The 22,927-nt window shown below is 40.4% G+C and overlaps 1 protein-coding gene across 2 annotated transcripts in view; it reads left to right on the plus strand.

The window, feature by feature from the left end:
• LRCH1 (leucine rich repeats and calponin homology domain containing 1) overlaps positions 1-22,927 on the plus strand; it is a 213,037-nt gene that overhangs the window by 176,966 nt on the left and 13,144 nt on the right. For both annotated transcript variants that reach the window (XM_043892447.1, XM_043892448.1), the window contains 3 exons: positions 7,082-7,191; positions 11,007-11,144; positions 13,926-14,003. In XM_043892447.1, the coding sequence (XP_043748382.1) occupies positions 7,082-7,191; positions 11,007-11,144; positions 13,926-14,003 (326 nt within the window). The remainder of the gene's footprint in view (positions 1-7,081; positions 7,192-11,006; positions 11,145-13,925; positions 14,004-22,927) is intronic.

Consider the following 22,927-nt stretch of genomic DNA (forward strand, 5'->3'; position numbering starts at 1 on the left):
AAAGCATGGCTATTTATGGATCTGATGATGTTTAAAGGAAATAAAGCCTAGAATGAAAGATTTATGTGTGATTTGGTATTTCCTTAGGAATGATATCTGAAAAAGACTTTCTAAAGCTGGGTAACATTTAGACATAGCTTCTGTCTTTATAAATGAACCAACTAAAACGAGAAAGGTGAGGTGACCTGCCTGGCTCACCCTGCTAGATGGAGGGGGAGCCGGGGCCATGCCCAAGGCTCCAGTCTCCTCTCCACCAACCTACCTTCACATTTACAGCTGTTTATTGAGGATTCTTTGTGCAAGATACTAAGCCAGATAAAGTCTTAAGATTTCCTTAGAAAATAATCATGGTGAAAATCTTCCTGAAAATAAAATAACCATGCAATACTTCTCTGATATTTTTTCTATGAGTGAAAATTCTAGGGATTCACATGTGGCTATTATAGTGTACCGCACACACACACACACACACGCATGCACACAAAATAACAAAGGGATTGTTTTCAGTATTAATCTACCTGGACCAGGCATTGGGTAGTTGTTATTTTCCCCTTTTTGCAATTTGTCTACAGTATGCCCTAGGGAAGGGATAGTTTTCTGTTAATTATCTGATAATTTTCTGGCAGCAGAAGTCTTCAAATATTTGTGTAGGTTCCCAAATCTAACCTTTCAAATAAAATCTTCATTCTCTTTGAGCTAAATGTTGCCTTCTGATTTGAATACATTTTCCAATGCATTTAAAATTTTTTTCAAACTTTAACCTTTTTATCTTGTATTGGCATAGAGCCGATTAACAATTTTATGGTAGTTTGAGGTGAACAGCGGGGCTCAGCCATGCATATACACGTATGCACTCTCCCCTAAACCCTGCTCCCATCCAGGTGCCGCCCAACAGTGACTGGAGTTGCGTGCGCTATACAGGAGGTCCTTGCTGGTTATCCATTTGGAATATAACAGTGTGTACATGACCTTCCCAAACTCCCTAACTATTCCTTCCCTCCCCCCCCAGCAACCATCAGTTCATTTTCTAAGTCTGTGAGTCTCCTTCTCTCTTTTTTAAAAATTTTAATTGGAGGCTAATTTCTTTATAATATTGTGGCGGTTTTTTCCATACATTCACATTCTCTTTCTGTTTTGTAAGTGTCTTTTTAATTAATGAAGAAACACTGTATGTATCCCCAAGTCTGTGAGCTAAAGTTGGAAGAGGGAAATAGCCTACTTTTATGTTGTTCTTCCTGGTTACTCTGAAACAGTAGATCCCATTCAGTGGCCCCTTGTGGCATTCCAAAGCTGATTACCCCATCAGTTTTGTTTCCTCATATTTGCTCCATAGCCCAATATCTGTGGTTATCTCAACCTGTGAAAATAAATGGCATCATATTCCCACTCTACCCAGCATAAGGCAACTTGCCTTTCATTTATGATTTTTATTAATTACTTTTGTAAAGTTGGCTTGTTTATGCCTTGTTCACTGTCATGCTTTGTGTTAAAATTCCCACTTTTTTAAATGACAATATTGAAATAAAATTATTTAAAGAAACACATTTGAAATAATAAATTGTTTCAAATATATGTCATTTGAAATTCCCGTATCTTCCCTAAACTCATTCTTCAAAGAAATAAAAATGACAAAGTGGCTAGGAAGTCCTCAGGAGTTTGAACTTCTACAGTCCTCAAAGTCCTGCCTCCTAAAGTGGATGGAGAAGGATGTGGACGTGTGTCTCTAGTCTGTCCGGCCCCTGGGGCTGGAGGGGGCAGCTCCACTTCAAGTTGTTCTTAACGTGAAAACTTCACTTCTGCTCCTTCTTTTGTGCCCCCTTACTACTCTACCGCTGTCTTTCCTTTCCCCCTTCATTTTGAAATTAAAATTGTTCCTACATTCCTTTGAAGTACTTTCTCTTTTTCATTTTCAACAAATTGGTGGGTGCTCACATTTATACTTAAAATTGATCTTTAAACTATCACTGGAAAGTGAATGAATGGATGGACATACCTGTCTTGGGCCAGTTTTCAGACATTTTCTGGAATTGTTTTTACCATAATCTTACACTTAGGCATTATTTTCCCCATTACAAAAATGAGGAAACTGAAGTTGGGAGGGGTTGCTTCAGTGGTTCTCAATCCTGGCTTTATATTAGAATCACCTGGGCATTTTTCAAACAATGGCTGCTTGTGCCCTACACTAAGAGACGCTAATTTATTTGGTGTACCATAGAGTCTTCGCACTGATTATTTTGCTGATTTGTTGTTCTGTTTAAGCAGGTAAAAACCCCTGGGTTAAATAAACTGCCCAGGACAATAGAGAGGAAATTTGAGCCTTCTGAGGGCAGAGAATTTATCTAATTCATTTTTAGGCACCAGAGGGAATAAATGAATGTATTAATCAGATTTCTGATTCACATTAACTGGATCTACAGCTCATGATACTTTTTCAAAGCCATCCTATTGCTGCCCTTGAATTGGTATGTCTTGAACATCACACCCTGTCCAGGTTTTTTAGTTTCCAAAGGGAAGTGGAGAGCTGAATTCCAAACCTCATGTGTCCACAGAGAAGAAATCTGGAGTTAAATTTAGATAATAAAGGTTAATAATATCCACTAATAATTTCTATGCAAAATGCTTTTCTTGTAATAAATAGCATTTCAGGGAATTTTTAGAGGAGTGGGCTTTCTTTGCTTAACTGAAAGATGCTTTTATAACATTAAAAAAAATAGTTTCTTGTGCACATCCTTAAATATCTGTTAAAAGTTGCTCAGTCGTGTCCAACTCTTTGCGACCCCATGGACTATAGCTTGCCAGGCTCCTCTGCCCATGGAATTCTCCAGGCAAGAATACTGGAGTGGGTAGCCGATCCCTTCTTCAGGGCATCTTCCCAACCTGGAGATCGAACCCAGGTCTCCCACATTGCAGGGGGATTCTTTACTGCCTGGGCCACCAAGGAAGCCCAAGAATACTGGAGTGGGTAGCCTGTCCCTTCTCCAGGGGCTCTTCCTGACCCAGGTATCGAACCAGGGTCTCCTGCATTGCAGCGGGTTCTTTACCAGCTGAGCTACCAGGGAAGTTCCAATATCTATTGAGTGCCTACTGTTTGTTAGGCATGATGCACTTTACTGTGGACACAGCTCTGAAAAAGACAGACTAAATCTCTGCCTTTGTGGAACTCTTTATTTTGCAGTCTAAGGCATTCAAACCTGGAAACTAAGCTTTAGGAGATTTTTCAGGTGACTGCTTATATCAGGGTAGGGTAATTCTGCCAAGGTACTCTCCAGATAGACTGATCTCTGTTTTCTTGCTTGTTTCTTTTTAAAAATGTTTTGATGTGGACCATTTTTTAAAGTCTTTTTTGAAGTTGCTACAATACTGCTTGTGTTGTTTATGTTTCATTTTTTTTTGACCGTGAGGCATGTGGGATCCTAGCTCCTCAACCAGCGATCGAACCCTTACCCCTTGCATAGGAAGGGGAAGTCTCAGTCGCTGGACCACCAGGAAAGTCCCAGATTGTCTGATCTTTGAATGAGGGAGCATTTGAAACACTTTTTTTTGTTTGTTTATTCATCAAACAAGCTGCTTTCCTGGACGGAGTAGAGGTTTAAATTGGAAACAGACAAACTCTGTATTAGAGTCCTATGGAGAAGAGCAGATCTATACTGTGAGACAAAAAGTGATGAGTGCCATGAGAGGCACAGATAAAAAATGTTGTGCATTCATAGCTGACAGACCATTCCCAGGTCAGGGATGAAGATGATGAAGAGAGTGAAGGAGGAAGTAGAGATAAGGGGAAAATAGTAGAATTTGACTTGTACCTGCAGAATGAATTTGATATTCTGCCTAAGCATGTTCATCATTCCCTGCAGAATTTTTGCTTAGAAATTTGTCTCTGTAGGTATGAGTATGAGCAAACCATCCTTTTCATTCTTTGAATGTTGTTTGATATATAGTAACTAAACAGCGAAGCAGGACTCATTTTTTCCCTGCATCTTAAATCTCCTATGTCCTTGCCTTTTCCTGCCCCTTAGGCATATATACATGTGTGTACACATGGGCTTCCCGGGTGGTTCAGTGGTCAAGAATCTGCCTGCCAAGGCAGGAGCCCCAGGAGACATGGTTCTATCCCTGGTCAGGGGGATCCCCTGGAGGAGGAAATGGCAAGTCACTCCAGGATTCTTGCCTGGAGAATCCCATGGACAGAGGAGCCTGGTGGTCTACAGTCCATGGGGTCGAAAAGAGTCGAATATAGCTGAGCACACACTCACACAAACACACACACTCACTCACTCATGTACACCCTCCCTCTGCTCTCTTGTCCCAGCTTTTTTTTCCTTCTTATTTACATTAATCAGTGTGGCATTTGCTTTGAAAAATATTTCCTATAACAGGGCATTAACTGTTATTCAAGTTAACTTTTATTCCCCTGAATTAAGTAGGTGAGTTCTTAAATGTAGTGATAGAAAATTAAGGAAAGCTAGAATAATTCCTCCATAGACCAATTTCCTGAAGCTTTGACCAAACTGGTCACTGTATTTATTATTTAAATATGACTTGAAAAGAAAAAAGAATTGTAGATAGTATAGTATATGTGCTGCTGAAGCGAGCACTTGTAGATAGTATAATCAGAGCTACCATAATGATCCTATTAAAGTTATTCTATCACAACAAACTTATGTGCTCTGTAGATTTATTATCAGTCTAAATAATTCATTTTAAATTCTCATATATTCTACAATAATTAATCTATTTAGAAAACTAGTAGTAGTCCAGTTTCCAATAGTTTTATGTACATTTGAAGTGTTCATTTTAAAAATAACAGTTCACATATGTTTTAACATTTTTTGACTGCTTATATTCATAAAGCAAATACCCAAGCATGCATTTTGTATTTTTTGAGATGTATGGGCATTTAAGATGAAAAGCAATACCAGGTATTTAAAACCCAGACCCCATTGCGTTATCTTGTTATCTCACATAGGGCTCTAACAGGGCATAGATACTTGAAGAGTGTGCTGTTAACCAAAAGCTCACAGTTAATTTAACTTCCTGATAACTTCGTATTCAGAATGAAGTCTGCCAGTAAAAACATATTGGAAATATTAAACATGCAGTATTAGATAAGATTGCCCCCAGAAAAAAAGCCGAAGGAAAATAAAACCTCCAAAGAAAACATCGGATTTGTTTAAACGGAGCTGCGGCTCCCCCTTGCGGACCAGCATGTGTATCACTCAACTAAGTCCACATTCCTTGACTTTTTTGGTAAATTTGGTTGATTTCTTTTCTTTGAGGGTGTGGATTTTTTCTGGACTTTCCATTGTAATGTATCTCTCTTCTGATCACTATGTTTAAGTGGGTATATTTTTTGGCGGGGCTCCGTATGGTGCAAAGGCAACTTTATCTCATCTCTCCCTGCTGGTTGGTCTACCCTGCTTCCTCGGCTTACCTTTCCTTTATTTTTGAAACAATTGGTCTCACTTCATGTGGGGTTTGGTTTTTGTGGGTCTTGGTGACAAGACTTTGGCTCTTTCCACCTGTGACTTCCTTAGGGGGCTTGAGACAAAAGCCCAGGCCTCAGGCTGACTTCTCTCTGAAGTTCCAGAAGGTGTTTTATGTACAGTGGTCATCCTGTTGCTCCATTAACTTCCGTAAGTCAAGGATTTCTTAAGATGTGTCAACTTTCTGGTCCCCTGTAGAGCACCAGAATGCTGATTCAAATATCCTAGAACTGATTTAGAAAGAAAATACCTAAATGTGAAAAGTATAGTGCAAGGCATTCCTTAAGGTGTTTTGATTCAAAGATACAAATTAGGATTAAAATGACATAGTTGTATGAATGTAGGATAATTGATTATATGGTGGACCCCAGTTTTTAATTCAAAGTATATTTGTAAACCATATTTAACAATAAATAAATTGAATTAGCTTTTAAAGTGGCTCATAGAAAATGTTAGAATAGAATAAACATTGCATAATCTTCTTATTCTATATTATTGAAGATATGGTGATTGAAGCAACTAGGATTACAGTATGTTGGTGCAGCCTTCTTTGTGGTATTGATTTTTAAAACTGGAGTTCTCTGCCCCAGATTTTCTGAAGCTCTGCCCCCCATCCTCCCATCCCCGCCTCTCCCAATCTGAAAATCTATGGGACACAGAGAACCAATGACAGCTCTTAACCACACTTTGCTCCCTCTAGGGTGCATGGAAAGTTGATAGTCTTAATAAGAATCTAAAGGAAGAGAAAGATTCAAGTTTAAATCTGCCCTGTGCTTTGTTATCCTAATATAAATTGCTAGAATCACTGCCCATATGTAGAATATTGCTTGCTTTCTTGATAGTCTTTAAGAGATGTTATCCTTCAAAGTTTGAGAGCATTCATTTTGTCTGCAGTCAGAGACTTAACTCCTTCCAGAGTTGCCACTGTGAGTTGCTATTCCTGGCAGGTTGTAATTTTAAGGACCTGCAGGCAGAGATGATCTCTTAACACCACCTCCCATCTTGACAGCTTTTCTAAAAGGAATCTATGGTCATCTCTGAAGAGCTGACTTAGGGATGCACTTTCAGTGACATGATAGACGCCAGAATTTCCCCTCCACACTCAGATAGGTAACGTTTGGGAGTGGATAGTGTGCATCATCACTTAGTTCTTAATCCAGGCTGATGAAAAAAAACCTCAGCCAGCAAAATCATTAACCTGTGCTTGTTTATAACATGTAAAGCAATTCTGGCTTATTACTTGAGGCAGAGTATTCAAGTTTAATGAAAGGATTGTGAAACCTGGAGTGTAGATGAAAGCTTGGAATGGAAGCAGTGGAAAAATTAGAGGAGGGGTCTGGAATAATACCAGGGATGACCAAGCCCTTTCCTGGATTCAGCTGATTGTTCGTCCACACAATGCAGAATAATTGAAAACATAATCTTCTCTAGAATATTTGAATCAAGCTTTTCATGTGAAGTCAGAATTTCCTGTTTTTGTGAGTGGTGAATGAATTATTTGGGATAAATAAACTATTTGATTCAAACATGAGCAGCCCGATATGGCATATAGAGTGTACTAGACACTCTGTAAAGGCTTTCCCCCCTTTCTCTTCTAGTGTTTCTAAGACCGCAGAGAAATTTGGAATCTATAGACCCACAGTTTACGATTCGGAGGAAAATGGAACAGATGAGAGAAGAAAAAGAACTGGTGGAACAGCTCCGAGAGGTACCGGGAAACACTGTATTACTGAATAATAATTTCCAGCATTAAAGTAGCATTCTGTATTTTTAAAAAGTAGATTTTGAAACACTTCAAACAGACCTCGTTTCAAATCTAGGCAGCTCGCCTACTGACTGTCTGCTACTGGGCAAGTCACTTAACATCTCTAAATTTGAGTTTTTTCATATATTAAAGCAGTAGCTCCCATCTACCTTCGTGGGATTTTGTGAGGAATCTATGAGATAATATAAGTAGAAATACTTAATACCTATGTATAAAAGTTAAAACTTTTAAAAATGCACTGTTATTAATTTATTTAATAAGATTACATGAATTTAAAGATGTTTATAGTTATCCCTACTAGCCAGAATTTTTGAATGTCATTTAATAGGCAAACCATTTGAGTTCCTACCAAGAGTGAAGTCTTGTCCTGGGTGCCAGGGGAGATTTTAAGCTTGGTGATGGCAGGAGCCATGGCTATCTTATCCCATGTTGTATTTCTACTCCCAGCACAGCTCCTAGTGGCAACTGTGTATATGTATATATTTGGCTACCCTCATGGTCTTTGTGTCTAGTCAGGAGGGTCTCACATAAGTGTGTAGAAGGTCAAACAGCAGGACAAGGATCAGTTACCAAAGAACTCACTGGTATTAGTTATTAAAGGCAGCATATCATGAATTACTACACAAGTTCTTTTATATTCAAAGAGAAGTACCATAGCCATTAGCTAGAAGAATATAGGAAGCTTCTTGAAGAGGTGGATTTTATACTATATCTTCTTTCACTAGCAAATGGTTATTGACTGCTGCTCTGTGCCAGGCCATATAGTCTAGGTGATGGAGAGAGAAAAGAACAAAAAGGTCTCTGCTTTCATGAAGCCTATAGTCTATTGAGAAGAGAGAATAAGTAAGAAGGAAACAAATATACACCTTCAAATAACAGTGAATTTTACACATGAGCAATGAATTCTATTAGTAAAATTAAAGCTAAATTTAAGGTAGGTCAGAATCTTTTTTTGTTGTAGATGATACTTTATATACGGTTATATAAAGTATATATATAGCAGGTAGTCGGGAGGAAAGAGATAAAAACCCAGAAACTCCTCACCACCACTTTAAGCCACTGTGGTTGACTCAGCAGTCACGTTGGGCAAGTCAGACCTCTGTCATTTGCCTCGAGAATTTGGATGTGCTGTAAACTTGGGAGGCGAACTTTCAGAGATATGTAAAAATAAGATGAGAAGTTGAGACAAGCCTCTCAAAGAGTGATATAATTTTATCTTAAAGCCTGGGTCATATTGATAGCTTATGTTTTAATTTAATTAGAGACTGAAAGCAAGCTTAGAAAAAAAATGAGGTGTCTAGACACAGGACAGTTCTGAAAGAGAATTATGCAACACTATTACATGCACTGATTTTCAAGTGCTTCACTTATTGCAAATCTCCAAATTAAGTCATCTTTTCTCACAGTGTTACCCAATTATGAGGAGCTTTGCTGTAAATCAGAAATTTGTATTTGAAGTTTAAAAAATTGATTTTCCTGCTTTTGAGGAGATGGAATAGATGTGCTTTTCCCCATTCCTTTCACTAAATACAACTAAAACCCTTGGCCATTTTATATAAAATAATCATAAGAGCACTCTGAAAGGTGGAGAGAATAATTCAGACCAGCTGGGTTCCTTGGGACTAGGAATGACTCGGTGGTGAGTCCAGTGGGTTTTCTTTTTTGCTTCATCTTTCTCGGACTTGGAGCTGAAGTAGCTGGAAACTGGAAATGCTCATGGGAACAGTTTTTTTTTTTTTTTTTAAAGTCCCAACAAAAGCTTGCTTACTTTACTCAGAGGACCAGAAGAAGGACAGCCTAGGGAGACAGAAAACTTTTAGACAATAAATGCTCTACTCCAGCTACAGAAAACCTGTGGCCCCAGTGCTACCCATGTCTGCAAAGATGGGATAGGCAGCTGACTTTCACCTCTGCTGGGATGATACCAGAGAAGGCCAAGTTGGGAGCCAGGAATGTCATCCCTACCAACTAAAAACAATCCCCTCCCCTCCCACAGTGTCAGTGGAAGCTGTACATGGGCAGCCTGGATTTCTATCCCAGTCCCAGTCAACTGACCCCAAGTGGCAATCTGCATTTACACAGTGATAGGAGAAGGCAATGGCACCCCACTCCAGGACTCTTGCCTGGAAAACCCCATGGACGGAGGAGCCTGGTGGGCTGCAGTCCATGGGGTCGTGAAGAGTTGGACACGACTGAGCGACTTCACTTCCCCTTTTCACTTTCCTGCATTGGAGAAGGAAATGGCAACCCACTCCAGTGTTCTTGCCTGGAGAATCCCAGGGATGGCGGAGCCTGGTGGGTTGCCGTCTATGGGGTCGCACAGAGTCGGACACGACTGAAGCGACTTAGCAGCAGCAGCACCCAGGTAGTGCCTTCCCATTCCCTGCCAGAGCAGTGTCCAAAATAGCTAGCCAGAAGAGAAAGTTTAAATAGGATCCAAAGTCTCATAACATGATACCAGAAATGTCCAGTTTTCAACCAGAAAAAAAAAATCACTCATTGTCCCAAGAACCAAAATGAATGTGGAAAGGTGATCAACAGCTGACAGCCCTGTGACGGCAGGGATGTTAGAATTATCCGACAAAGATCGTACGGCGCTCGCCGTGAAGGTTCTTCCACAAGCAGTGATGAACATGGTTGGAACAAAGGGAAAAAATTGAATGCTTTGGCAGAGGAATAGATAATGTTCGCAAAGAAACAAGACATGAAGAAGGACCAATGGAAATTTAAAACTGGGAAATACATTATCTGAAATGAGAAGCCCAGGGGATGGGCTCAACAGTGTCACAAAGAATAGGTGAACTGTCGGAAAGAACAAGAGGAATTGCCTAATCTGGGCAGCAGAGAGAGAAAAAACAGACTGAAACTAAATGAGCAGAGAGCCTCAGGGACCTTCGGGAGTTGCTGTAACAGATGATCTACATTCTGGTCCTGGGAGTCCTGGGAGGGGAGGAGAAGGGAGCAGGGACAAAGAGGTGCTTGGCGGTGGGAGGAAGTGGGTGTGACTGCCAAAGGGCAACATGAGGGCTCCTTGTAGTGAGGTGCATGTTCTGTCGATGTCAGGGTCCCAGTTGTGTACGTTTGCGGGGTGCTCCCTTAAGGAAACTGGGTACCTGAGATCTCTCTGTATTACTTCTTATAACTGCGTATGAATTTATAATGACCTCAAAATAAAACTTTGAATTTTTTTTTAAGAAGGGAGAAAAATGGCTTTTTGAATGAAAGCATAGTCCTAGAAAAACACCCGTAATCTCTCTTCTGCCCACTGCAGGCTGTCTGAGATACATTATCCGAAATAATAAGTTTGGGTTGGCTTGGGGTTTTTCATTTGTTTTTGTTTATATTTACTTCTTTTATTTACTTTTGTTAAAATATAGTTGACTTACAATATCATTTTGGTTTCATGTGTACCGCATATTGATTCACTATTTTTTTTACATTGCAAAACAGTCACCACTGATTTGGCTTTTATTTGTCAACTCATTCTGGTTTTCTATTTTAATTGCTAAGCCTGAGGCAATTTCGAACTCAAGAAGTGATTCCATTATTTTAAAAATTCAACTGATTAAAAATTTTTTTACATAACTGAATTAATTTTTCTACAGAGGGAATTTTATTTAATATCTTTTGAAAGGTTGTGTTTTCCAGGTGTTCTTATCCTTTATAGTGAAACTTAAACCCCAGTTCATAAATAGTCATAACTGTACTTTACCCTCAGTTGCCTGAGAGCAATTGATTTCCTTTTGATCTCTTTTCAGAGCATCGAGATGAGACTCAAGGTCAGCCTGCACGAAGACCTGGGGGCCGCCCTCATGGATGGCGTTGTCCTCTGCCATTTGGTCAACCACATCCGCCCGCGATCTGTCGCAAGCATCCATGTCCCTTCACCAGCAGTCGTAAGTAACACCATTTAAGGAAAACTAACTCTTACATAAAACAGACTCCGTTGGGACAGTATTGCTGGTTAAAGACACTGATGGGGATCACCAGGATCCTGTTCAAATTCTCTCTGTTGGGCCCCAGACAACTCAAAAGAGCAGAAAAGGAATAGCGTGTCTATTCTTTGTTTTTTTTTGGCCGTGCCGTAGGGCATGCAGGATTTTTAGTTCCCTGACTGGGGATCAAACCTGTGTCCCCTGCAGTGGAAGTGTGGAGCCGTAACTACTGGACTGCCAGAGAATTCCAGGGATAGCATTTCTGAATGAAGCAACATTTTTACTATAAAAAGGGAAAATATTTCAAGTAAATATGTAAATGAGAGAAAATTAACTACTTTCAAATATAAAGCAAATCACGTTAAAGAAATGACTGCTCTGCTTGCTAACTTTAAGACTGTAGAGACAGAGATTCATTCCTCACAAGCAGTTATTTAAGCAGTGAGAAGTCCTTTTGGAAAACTTTTTTTGGTTGGTGGGTTCTCTTCTAATGGAATCTTTTATTTTATAATTAGTGAGGATTTTAGGATCACTCTGAAAAGATGTAGGTGCTGCATAAATATCATTAGTAACCTGTCAGGCCAGAGGTTGGTTAGCTGTCATTAATTCAGTAATTCCTTGACTGCTAGCTGTGCTCAAGGGTCAGTTGGAGATACCAAGGAAACAGAAAAGATCAGAAGGAGTGAGTGAAAAAATTCCTTGTCTCACTGTTGAGGAGATAAAGCCAGCCCTGGGATTTTTTCCCTGCACTTCATGGGGCATGTTACCATCAAGAAGAGAGGAGTCAACGATAAGCTTGTCTTTGAAGCCCACTCAGGGTTCATTGGACAAGTAGAGAAGAACTTCTATCCACACTACTGCTATTAGATGAAGCAGAAGAGTTTAGGGGCTAAGGATGTAGTGTTGGGATTCCAATTCCACATCTGTATGAGCCACATGACTTTGGGAAAGTTAAGTGTTCATAAAAGGTCACACAAAGAGTGTGTAGAATGAAAGCCTCACGTGAAGCTGCCCACTCTCGGCCCCTCAAGGAAAGCGTCTCAGGGGCACTATTTGTCTCACTTTCTTTTCTCTTGGCAGCAGGAAAAATTAGGTGATGATCCCATTTCAACTCTCAGTTTTCTTTCTATACAGTTAAACATAATTTTTGCTTCCCAAAGACTGACCACATTTTGGCTTCAGAAAACACAGGGGGAAAAACAGACCAATTTGTCTTCTGACTTAAATCTGCTTTATCTGCCTTAGTTTGGGCAGTAAATTCTGTCCTGTAATCCAATATACAAAAGTTTTTAAGTCCAGACAGCTATAAAGTTTGAACTGTGTACCAAATTCTCATTCAGTAATTTTCCTCAAATTATAAGAAAGAAACTATCATTCTTCAGCTTCCAATTTAAATATACAGTTATTGTTTTATAATGCATAAGAGACACTATGAATCATGTATCTATACACATTTGTATATTTCGTCAATTCTTCAGGGAAAAAATGCTATATTCTTTGGTGGCCACTTTTTATCTTTTTCAAATAAAAAATTTTTAATTGAAAATGTTATGTGAAATAATGCCTGATTAGAGAAAAAGAGATAATGGAGAAATGCTGGAGGAAGATAAATAATGTCTTATCCCACTCCCTAAAGACAACCACTATTTACATCTTGGCTTTTATGCTCCTAGCATTCCTCCAACATAGAAGTGATTTTTGAATTGTGAGCTTCACATATATACTGTTTAGTAGTTTTTAAAATTTATGAAAACCTAAGTATTTCCCTGAGTCATTAAAACTCCTCGTAACCATGTATTTTAACAACTGTAAAATATTTTGTGCATAGTCAGCTCAGTTGTGTCTGACTCTTTGCGACCCCATGGACTGCAGCCCACCAGGCTCCTCTGTCCATGGGGATTCTCCAGGCAGGAATACTGGAGTGGGTTGCCATGCCCTGATTCAGGGATCTTCCCAACACAGGGATCAAACCCAGGTCTCCCGCATTGCAGGCGGATTCTTTAGTTTTCATTTTTAGAAATGTTTCTAAATTTAGTCCACTTCTTAGAAATTCTTCCCTGAGCATCTGGAGCCCCCACTGACCAGACCCAGCTGCGCTGTAGCCGTGGAGCCCGCTGCTGCCTCTCTTCTCTGCCTTCACTGTCCACTGCCGAGTTTGCACAAGCTGTTCATTCTAACCTGGAAGGCTGCTCCCCACCCTGCCTCTAAATTTCTTCACCTTGAGGCATCAGCAATTTTCTAATAAAACCTGTTGCTTTGGTGAGAAAGAGAGTCATTGGCCTGGTGAATCAACCCTTCATATAGAAATATATTTGCTCATGGGAAAAGGTGATGTTTAGGGTGTGCTTTTAAGTAAACTAAAGCAGGTTACACAACAGTATGATCTCATAAAAATAGTGTGTGTGTATCCACACGTATATATTCACATACATGTGCAGAAATTTTGCACATGTATGTATGCAAATGTGCAGAAATTCGACATATAAACACATATCTGTATGTGTACACACCTTTTATACACACACACATACATACACAGTATTTAGGAAAATAGAATCCAAATATTAACAGCTGTTCAGGTGGATGTTCCTGGATAATTTTTGTATTGTCTTCTATTTGTTTATGTATTATTCCTCTCCAATAAACATGTATTACTTGTGCCATTTAGAAAGCTTAAAATTTAACCTGTTATTTCAATTATGCCTCTTAATAACTAATTACTTCTGAATGTTGCATTTATAGCCTAAACTTAGCATGGCCAAATGCAGAAGAAACGTGGAAAACTTTTTGGAAGCATGCCGAAAATTAGGAGTACCAGAGGTAACATCAAGCTTAGTTCCAATAACTATGTTTTAGTAATGGTTTTATTTAATGTGTGTTTTTGAACCCACTGAATAGGTATACTCCTTTGTCCATCCCTTTTTGTGTCAGTCTTTCTTGAGGAATGAAACTGAATAAGTTATAAAATTTTAGTTTAAATTACTCTATTGTAGTGAAATAAAAACAGCTTAAAATGGTATGGTCAATTCTGAGGAAAAGGGGAACATTAAGGTTTTGAAATAAACGAGAAATTCCAAACTTTAAGAATGATTAGTCAGCATGATTCTCCAGAGAGCAGCAATTGCTGAGGCTTCTGTGAGCCTCCTTTGGGGTTACATAGGGTAGAATTTTGGAGATGATGTTTTTCCTTATCCAAAGTTCTTAAGCAGAGCAGACCTGGAGTTAACTTTTCACACCCTGTGGTTTTGGGGTATGTGGATCAAAATAATCAGTGTTAATTGAAAATATTATAATTATTGTTCTTATTATCATTAATCATTACCATTAATAATAGAAGTGTTTGTATATTATTTTATAGTTTGTTAACTGTTGCACTTATGTTTTCCCCTTTAGTCCACTAAAGTAACATAAAATGATTTCTTAGGGAGATAAAAGCCAGTCCACTCAATTTGGGTGTAATGTGACAGATTTTTCATCATTGTGATAGACAGAAATGGACAGAAATTACATTTCTTAAATGTTTCTTCCATTTTTTCTAATGTTCCAGGATAAAGTAACTACAAATGCTATCATGAGATAATGTTTTTGAGCATGTGAAGGAATTATATTTTCATGTAATTCTACTCAGAGATAACAGTTACTGGAATTAAGCCTTTTCCCCCCTTCCTTCTTTCCTTCCTATTTTTCAAGTTGGTGAGGTTTGAAGATGAGGGTTAGCAGTGGGCTTCTAATCTTATTTTAGGAAAAAGGGATAAATTTTAAAGCATCTTTAAATAAAAAATGTATCAATTAAAAGAAGCTTGCAAATTCATTTTTTAAAAGAGTGTAATCTTTATATAATGTACTAAATGCATTTATGATCTATCCAGATGTCTTTCAGCAATGTTAATCTGTGTGTCTATATTGTATGTGTATATTTTACTATTGCACATACATTCCTGGCTACAAATGTTTGTGAAATTCTCATACATGTACCTCTTTTAATAATTTGATTCCATCATGGGTTAATAAGATTTCCCATGTGTGAATCAAAATTATCATACCAAGTTTCAGACTGTAAATTATTCGTGTCTGTACTCAAAAGCACTGATGAGTTATCACCTAATTCCCTGTGATATTTTAAAACTCATCAGTGTTTTCTTGGCTTACAGTGATACAAAATGAAATGGGAATGCCCTTAATTATTTATTGTGGGTAAAGGTTGGTAATTATGGTTTCCTTTTAAAGTGAGGAAAAGGAAATTAAATTAGCATCAAAATGCAGAGAAAATTTTATCGTAATTTCTAAATTGTGCCGCTGGCACTAACAGGCAACTGATAATTCCTGAGATGATTGAACTGCAAGGAGTAAATCATCTTTTTTGCCAGTATTTCACTTAACTATGCTTAGTAAGAAATGCATCATTAAGGCTGTTTTTGAAATTATTTTTTTAAGATTTGAGATGATTTTCAAGTTCACATTGTATATGCGTGTGTATGTGATTGTGTATACATCTATCTATATCCATCCTAATGGATAATGCAACAGCATTTTACTGGTAACTGGAATTATAATACATTAAGTTCATTGCTACTAGAAAATGTCTGTTGGCTGGCTAGCAGTTGTACTTCTTTAATAAGATATGTTAAAGGGAGGGAGGAATATTCTGATGGAAAACCAGAAATGTGCCAATTGGAGAGCAATTGGCAAATCTTCTGTATACATAAAGGAACATGTTTTCATCTCTTGGAATGAATGAGGAATAAATTATTGGAAATAAGGAAATGTTTTCATCTAGTAATACGATACTAAGTTGGGGGAGGGTTGGAATGACTCCTTCCCACTTAGATAAGGGTCCTTCTTCCACTACTTAAGATTGTTGATGAATTGCAGTGTGTATGTGGTACACTGCAGTTCATGATTTATAGTGAAAAGGTAGTTATATCCCAAATCTAGTTGCACAAATTACCCCTTGCAATCAGGTATTTTAAAAGACTGGTATTTAAGAGCAGAGGAGCTTTAACGTTACGTTTTCTTTTTGGTTTCAAACTTAATACTTGGGTAAGAAAATATTCACTGATTTCCCAGTAGCTTAATGAATTCCTCCTAATGTGCAAGCTTGTCCTCTCTTCTCCATTCATAACTTATCTACATAAACATACCCGGAAGTCACAGAGATTGGGAATTCTGTATTTTTTAAGCTAAATATCTAATTGACAGTGATAAACCATCCTGGAGAGACTGAAAAGCCACAGCTGTGCTCTAGCCCGAGTTTGTTGCCCTTTGTAATAGAATTACGGTTTGAAACTACAAACCGGAGTCAGGGTCGGCAGCTTATTAACTTTTACTAGGTTCATCTGGGTGGAATGTGGTTGCTGAGAAGTTAAAACTATTGCACATAAAGCAATACAGTGGGAAGAAAGCAATTTTCAAGTTGTTCCCATTGTTATAGTTTATTATATTTTCTTTAGAAGTCTCCAGGGACACAGTCCCAGGTATCTGCCTTGGGGTTGGTCAGGTTCATGAAGCATTTTATTGTGTGTTCAGTGGAGTGGCTTACCTATAAATGTGGCTTATTCAAATTGGCTGCATTCAGAATTGCAGACAGTATAAGCAGCCCAGTATATCTCTGCAGAAGGTTAGAGTGTGTAGTAGATGTGTACGGTGACTCTGCTGCTGCTGCTGCTAAGTCGCTTCAGTCGTGTCCGACTCTGTGCGACCCCATAGACGGCAGCCCACCAGACTCCCCCGTCCCTGGGATTCTCCAGGCAAGAACACTGGAGTGGGTTGCCATTTCCTTCTCCAATGCATGAAAGTGAAAAGTGAAAGTGAAGTCGCTCAGTCGTGTCCGACTCTTAGCGACCCCATGGACTACAGCCCACCAGCCTCCTCCGTCCATGGGATTTTCCAGGCAAGAGTACTGGAGTGGGGCGCCATTGCCTTCTCCGGTATGGTGACTCTAGACCTCTGTTATTTGTTATGTTTGGATAAGGCTGGATATAGACGTTTCCTAGTCTAGGGCACAGTTAGGATTTGCTGATGCCACTGATAGGAGTTGACATCACAGAAAGTAGTTGGTGTTGGAGTTCTGGAGAAATTCTGTTAGGGCTACACCTGGCATTTTTGCCATCTCTGAGGGATTCTGGGATGAGGTAGAGGTTTGCTAGTGAGAATGCCAAGCAAAGATCCTTAAAAACAAATTGGAAATGGCCCTCCCTGGAAAGTTCCTTTCCTGGTGGAGGAGTTAATATTTCTTCAGGTAGTTCTTTCAGCCTGGGTCACTTCTCTTCCTGCTGCCCTGTGCCTTAGGTTTTGTTTTCTTCTGTTTGGGGCCAATTCCCCAACTAAAGAGACAGCACCTGGAAGGCGAGGCGTGAGGGTGAGTGCAGAGGATCTGCGAGCGAAGTGAGGGGCACGCGGGGTTTGGGATAAATCAGCCGCACCTGTGTCGTTAACTGGTCCTGTGCCTGTTGCAGACTAGAGCCATGAAAGCCATTCACTGAGAACTTCTTACACCTGCCTCATCTTCTTGAATGCTCACTGTTGAGGATTAGAAGTATTTTATTACCATGCAATGAAGAAAATGAGGTCCACAGAGGTTACACAATTTCCTAACCTCACATTTGCAGCTGGGATGCAGCAGAGCTGGCTTTTGAACCCAGGTCTGTTGGGTTCAAAAGCATCAAGCGCCTGCCTTCTTTCTGGCATACATGGAGGCTCTCTTTGATGCAAAGAGTTCCCTGCTCTGCAAACTGCAGGTGTTGGACTTAAGCAATAGATTAAGCCACATTCTCCAGAGCCCTGGATTCTTTCCAAGGCCCCACCCAGGAGGCGAGGGAAAGCCACATGGGGAGGTTACAGATCATAACTGCCGCCTTGCTTCAGCTACAGCAGTTTCTCCTTGGCCTGTGGCATATACTGACTTTCCAGTTAAGAGTTCCTTGGGGGACAAGTGTTCTGTTGCTAATTATAGTTTGAAAATCACTGAACCCTTAAGGTTTCTTTTAGCTAATAATCCATGGATGCTCTGCAGCCTCATGATTTCAAAATTGTTCCAGTTGCTTTCTGCCATCAGCTGCTCAGCTGTGGGAAAATTATCTCATGGAAATCTGGGAATTGGGAGATTTTGCTAGCTTCGTCCCAAAGACACCTGTAGTGTTGATGCCAGTCAGACCATGTGCTGTCTCTGACCTCTGGTGCAAGTGTTAACTTGATCTTGAACATACGCTTACCCTTGGTGGGCTTCCAAATTCTTTAGAATATATTCTCAATCACCAAAAATCTGTTCAATTAAGCCTCTGGGTAATGAGGTATTTTGTGAACATATTGAGGCTTTCTTTGCCTTTTCTGAGTCATCTTGGTCATTCCTGGTCTCTGACCTTGATGTGGAGAATTCACAGTTGGCTACTGGAGGGTTCCCAAGTTTATCCAAACTTTGGGCTATTTTAGGACTCCTACTGGTCTCAGGTCAAGAGAAATCTCTCATTTGTGAAGCATCAAAAGTACTAGAAAATATTTTTTTTTTCTTACCGGGTAATATTGCACCTTGATTTGGGCTGGGGGGGTGGGGGTGGGTAGAGAGGGAGACACTGAAATCTTTGTCTGAAGAGAGATCCTGTGGTTTCTTTGCCTGAGGGAAACAGCCTTGGCTTTTTCTGAGAGATATTGCCCTAGTCTCTCAGCCTGCTGGGAAGCACCCGTGTCTGTGTCTGAAGAGAGAAACGGTGGCCTTTCTTTGAGAAGGGTCACTTAAGTCTCTGAATGAGGGGAGATGCCCTGGTCTTTCCTGGGAGAAGTCTGAGGAGGAGACACCCTGGCCTTTCTCTGGGAAAAGCTACCCAGGTCTCTGAGGGGAGACAGCCTGGTCTTTCTTGGGAGAAGTTGCTCAGGTCTCTCTCACTGAAGGAGGGCTCCCAGGCTTTCACTGAGAGAAGTCACTCAGGTCTCTGAGAGGAGACGCCAGGTCTTTCTCTGGGAAAAGTCGCTCAGGTCTTTGAGGAGAGACGCCAGGTCTTTCTCTGGGAGAAGTCGCTCAGGTCTTTGAGGGGAGACGCCAGGTCTTTCTCTGGGAGAAGTTGCTCAGGTCTTTGAGGGGAGACGCCCTGGTCTTTCCTAAAGAAGTTGCTCAGGTCTCTGTCTGAGGGGAGACACCCTAGTTTTTCTTTGGGAGAAATTGCCCCAGGTCTCCCTATGAGGAGAGATGTCCTGGTATTTCTCTGAGAGAAGTCACTTAGGTCTCTGTCTGAGGGGAGACACCCTGGTCTTTGTCTGGGAGAAGTCGCCCAACTCATTGTCTGAGGGGAGTCACACTGGTTTTTCTCTGAGAGAAGTCACTTAGGTCTCTGTCTGAGGGGAGAAGCGTCCTTGTCTTTCTCTGGTAGAAATCACCTGGGTCTCTCTCTGAGGGAGACACCCTGGTCTTTCTCTGGGAGAAGTCGCCTGGCTGTCTGTCTGAGGGGAGATGCCCTGGTTTTTTCTCTGAAAGGAGTCACTTAGGTCTCTGATTAAACAGAGAAGCTCTGGTCTTTCCTGGGAGAAGTCATTCAAGTCTCTGACTGAGGGGAGAAGCCTTGGTCTTACTCTGGGAAAAGTTGCTCAGGTCTCTGAGGGGAGAAGCCCTGGTCTTTCTCTGGGAGAAGTTGCTCAGGTGTCTCTAAACGGAGTCACCCTGGCTTTTTTTATGGAAGGAGTGCTTGGGTTTCTGAGGGGACCTGCCCTGGTCTTTTCTCTGGGAGAGATCCCTTAGGGCTCTGAATTAGGAGAGAAGCCCTGGTCATTCCTGGGAGAAGTCACCCAGGCGTCTCTCTGAGTGGAGACACCCTGGTTTTTCTCTGGGAGAAGTTGCTTAGGTCTCTGAGGGGAGGCTCCCTGGTCATTCCTGGGAGAAGTCACCCAACTCTCTGCCCAGGTGATATGCCCTGGTTTTTCCCTGAGAGACGTCACCCAGGTCTCTACATGAGGGGAAATGTCCTGCTTTTTTTTTCTGGAAAGAGTCCCTCAGGTCTCTGAGGGGAGACACCCTGGTCTTTCCCTGGGAGAAGTCCCTTAGGTCTCTGAGGGGAGATGCCCTAGATTTTCTCTGGGAGAAGTGGCTCAGGTCTCTGACTGAGGGGAGACAGCCTGGCCTTTCTTAGGAGAAGTTGCTGAGGCCTCTGACTGAGGGGAGACACCCTGGTCTTTCCCTGGGAGAAGTCCCTTAGGTCTCTAACTGAGGGGAGACACCCTGGTTTTTCTCTGGGAGATGTGGCTCAGGTCTCTGACTGAAGGGAGACAAGCTGGTCTTTCTTAGGAGAAGTTGCTGAGGCCTCTGACTGAGGGGAGACACCCTGGTCTTTCTCTGGGAGAAACTGCTTGTGTCTCTGACAAGCGGAAAAACCCTGGTCATTCCTGGGAGAGGTTGCCCAACTCACTGTCTGAGGGGAGATGCCCTGGTCTTTCTCTGAGAGGAGTCTCTCAGGTGTCTCTGAGTGGAGATGTCCTGTTTTTTTTTTTTTTTTTAATTGAAGGAGTGCTCGGGTCTCTGACTGAGGGGAGACATCCTGGTCTTTCTCTGGGAGAAGTTGCTCAGGTCTCTGCTTGAGGGGAGAAGCCCTGGTCTTTTTCTGAGAGAAGTCACTCACATTTCTTCTGAGCAGAGAAGCCTTACTCTTTCTCTGGGTCAAGACACTCAGATCTCTGACTGAAAGGAGATGCCCTGTTCTTTTTCCGAGAGATCTCTACTGGGAGAGAACAGGTCTCTGTCATGTGTCTTTCCAAGGTGAGACTCCCTGATCTTTCTTGAGAAAAGTCACCACATTTTATGAGGGGATTGCCCTGGTCTTTTTCTGAGAGGAGTTGCCCAGGTTTCTGTCTGAGGAGGGAACCCTTGGTCCTGTTGAGAATGGACACCTTGTTCTCTGTCTCTCCAATTTAAATGAGAAACCTTGGCCTCCAACCTCTTTGTGGACCAAGGTCCTTCGTTTAACAGACTTGCTCTCTTTAGAGGAAGAAGGAACTTGGAATTAAATACACCTCGTTTTCTAGCTGCCTAGCCCTTCCTATTCATTACTAGCTCCAGGGAGGAAATAGGGAAGAGGATTAGGGCAGCAACTCCATGAACTGTACAGGGCCTCTGCCTGCCTGGGCAACGCAGAGGCCAGGGGTCCTTGCTGGACTGTGGGAGGTGGAATGTTTTCATTCCGTGTCCACAAGGCAAGTCACTTGGTGTCCGTCCTCTGCATCAACCAGATGAGTTAAAAATAAAATCCTAAAATACACTGAGAGGCTAATGATGACTGTGTTGATATGAATGGAATTATGATTGAATCTTCTTGTCAGGACCTTTCATATTTGTATTTTTTTACTTTTATATGAGGTATTATTTTTGAAAATAATTGTAAAACCTTTCCTACTTTACACCTGTTTTGAGGGTTTAGGACACTATACATATAAAACTGATCTGAAACTTTTAATTGAAACACATTTTATATATAGAAGCTACCTTTTTAGTTTGTTTTAATCTTAAAATAGGAGATAAGAGTTCCTTGGCCTCTTTGAGCCCAATGCCTCTTTTCTTCCCCAAATCAATGACTTTAGTGTCAATTTAAATCCCAACTAATAAACAGTTTTGAGGGGTGGTGAGATTGTTATTATAAGACTTATGTTTCTGTTTGCATTGATTATCTCTGAGGTTGGATAACCAGAGGTGCAGGTCCCTGATTATACACCTGATTATATTAAAATCAGTTTTTAAATTCATAATTTATTAAATAAAGCTAATCTCTAGCTTGGAAAACCAGTCATCCCTTAATAGTTAGTAGGTGTTTATCACCATTCATGTAAGAATCCTCTCCCACTGGGTGTCTCCCGAACAAAGTCTGGTCAGTGGTCTAACAGCCTTTCATATGTACATGGTTGAAAATAAATATTTTATTCCAAATGCTTAAAATTACATTTCTAGATAAATTATCATACCAATATTAGAATTACTCTCTAAGTGCATAAAATTGGTGATTAGTTCTCATATCTGGAGAAAACTCTGGAAACCTTTTCCTACTTCACTCTCTGGCAAATTATACCTTGTCAATTAAGACTTTAAATTTTCAGAATAACCATCAACATTCCTGTGCTATGATATGTTATTCAAAATACTTTGTGTTGATAAGTATACTGCCTTTAAAATTAAATATAAATAAACAGTATTGGAATTATTAAATTCTAAATTCTTAGAGTTTAGTCTGTTACACTCCGAATGCCTGTAAATTAAACCTTTTGCCAGATCCATCTACATATCTGTTTATATCTGTAGTATTTGGGGGAACCTGAGTTAATCTCTCATAGTAATTTTAGCCACATGTTACCTTGTATCAGAATCAGTTAACCTCTAGTAATGGTGATTTCTGTTCACTATAATGGAAATTAGTATTTGCACTTGCCTCTGGGGACTCTTGAGTGTATTAACTATGTTTTTCAAACACCTTGCAATAATTACTAGTGCTGTAAATATATGGTGAAATTTGACCTCTTTAAATTTCCTTCTCTTTTAGTGTTTATTTTAATTATAAGAAAAATAAAGCATAGTCTTTAAGTCCCTCTTATTAAGACTGAAATTGGGGAAGCACAAGGGTCAGAAAACTCCCAGGTTCTCCTGGCAATTTCAGCCCTGGTTCCCGTCATAGCATCCTTGAGGGACTGATTTGATGGCTGTGAGCTGTGTGACTTGGGTGGAAGCAGAGGCGCCCATACTCCACCCATTATGATTTTTGCCTGTCAGCCAATCTTAGACC

The sequence above is a fragment of the Cervus elaphus genome, chromosome 30 (assembly GCF_910594005.1).
Source record: "Cervus elaphus chromosome 30, mCerEla1.1, whole genome shotgun sequence".
Lineage (NCBI taxonomy): Eukaryota > Metazoa > Chordata > Mammalia > Artiodactyla > Cervidae > Cervus > Cervus elaphus.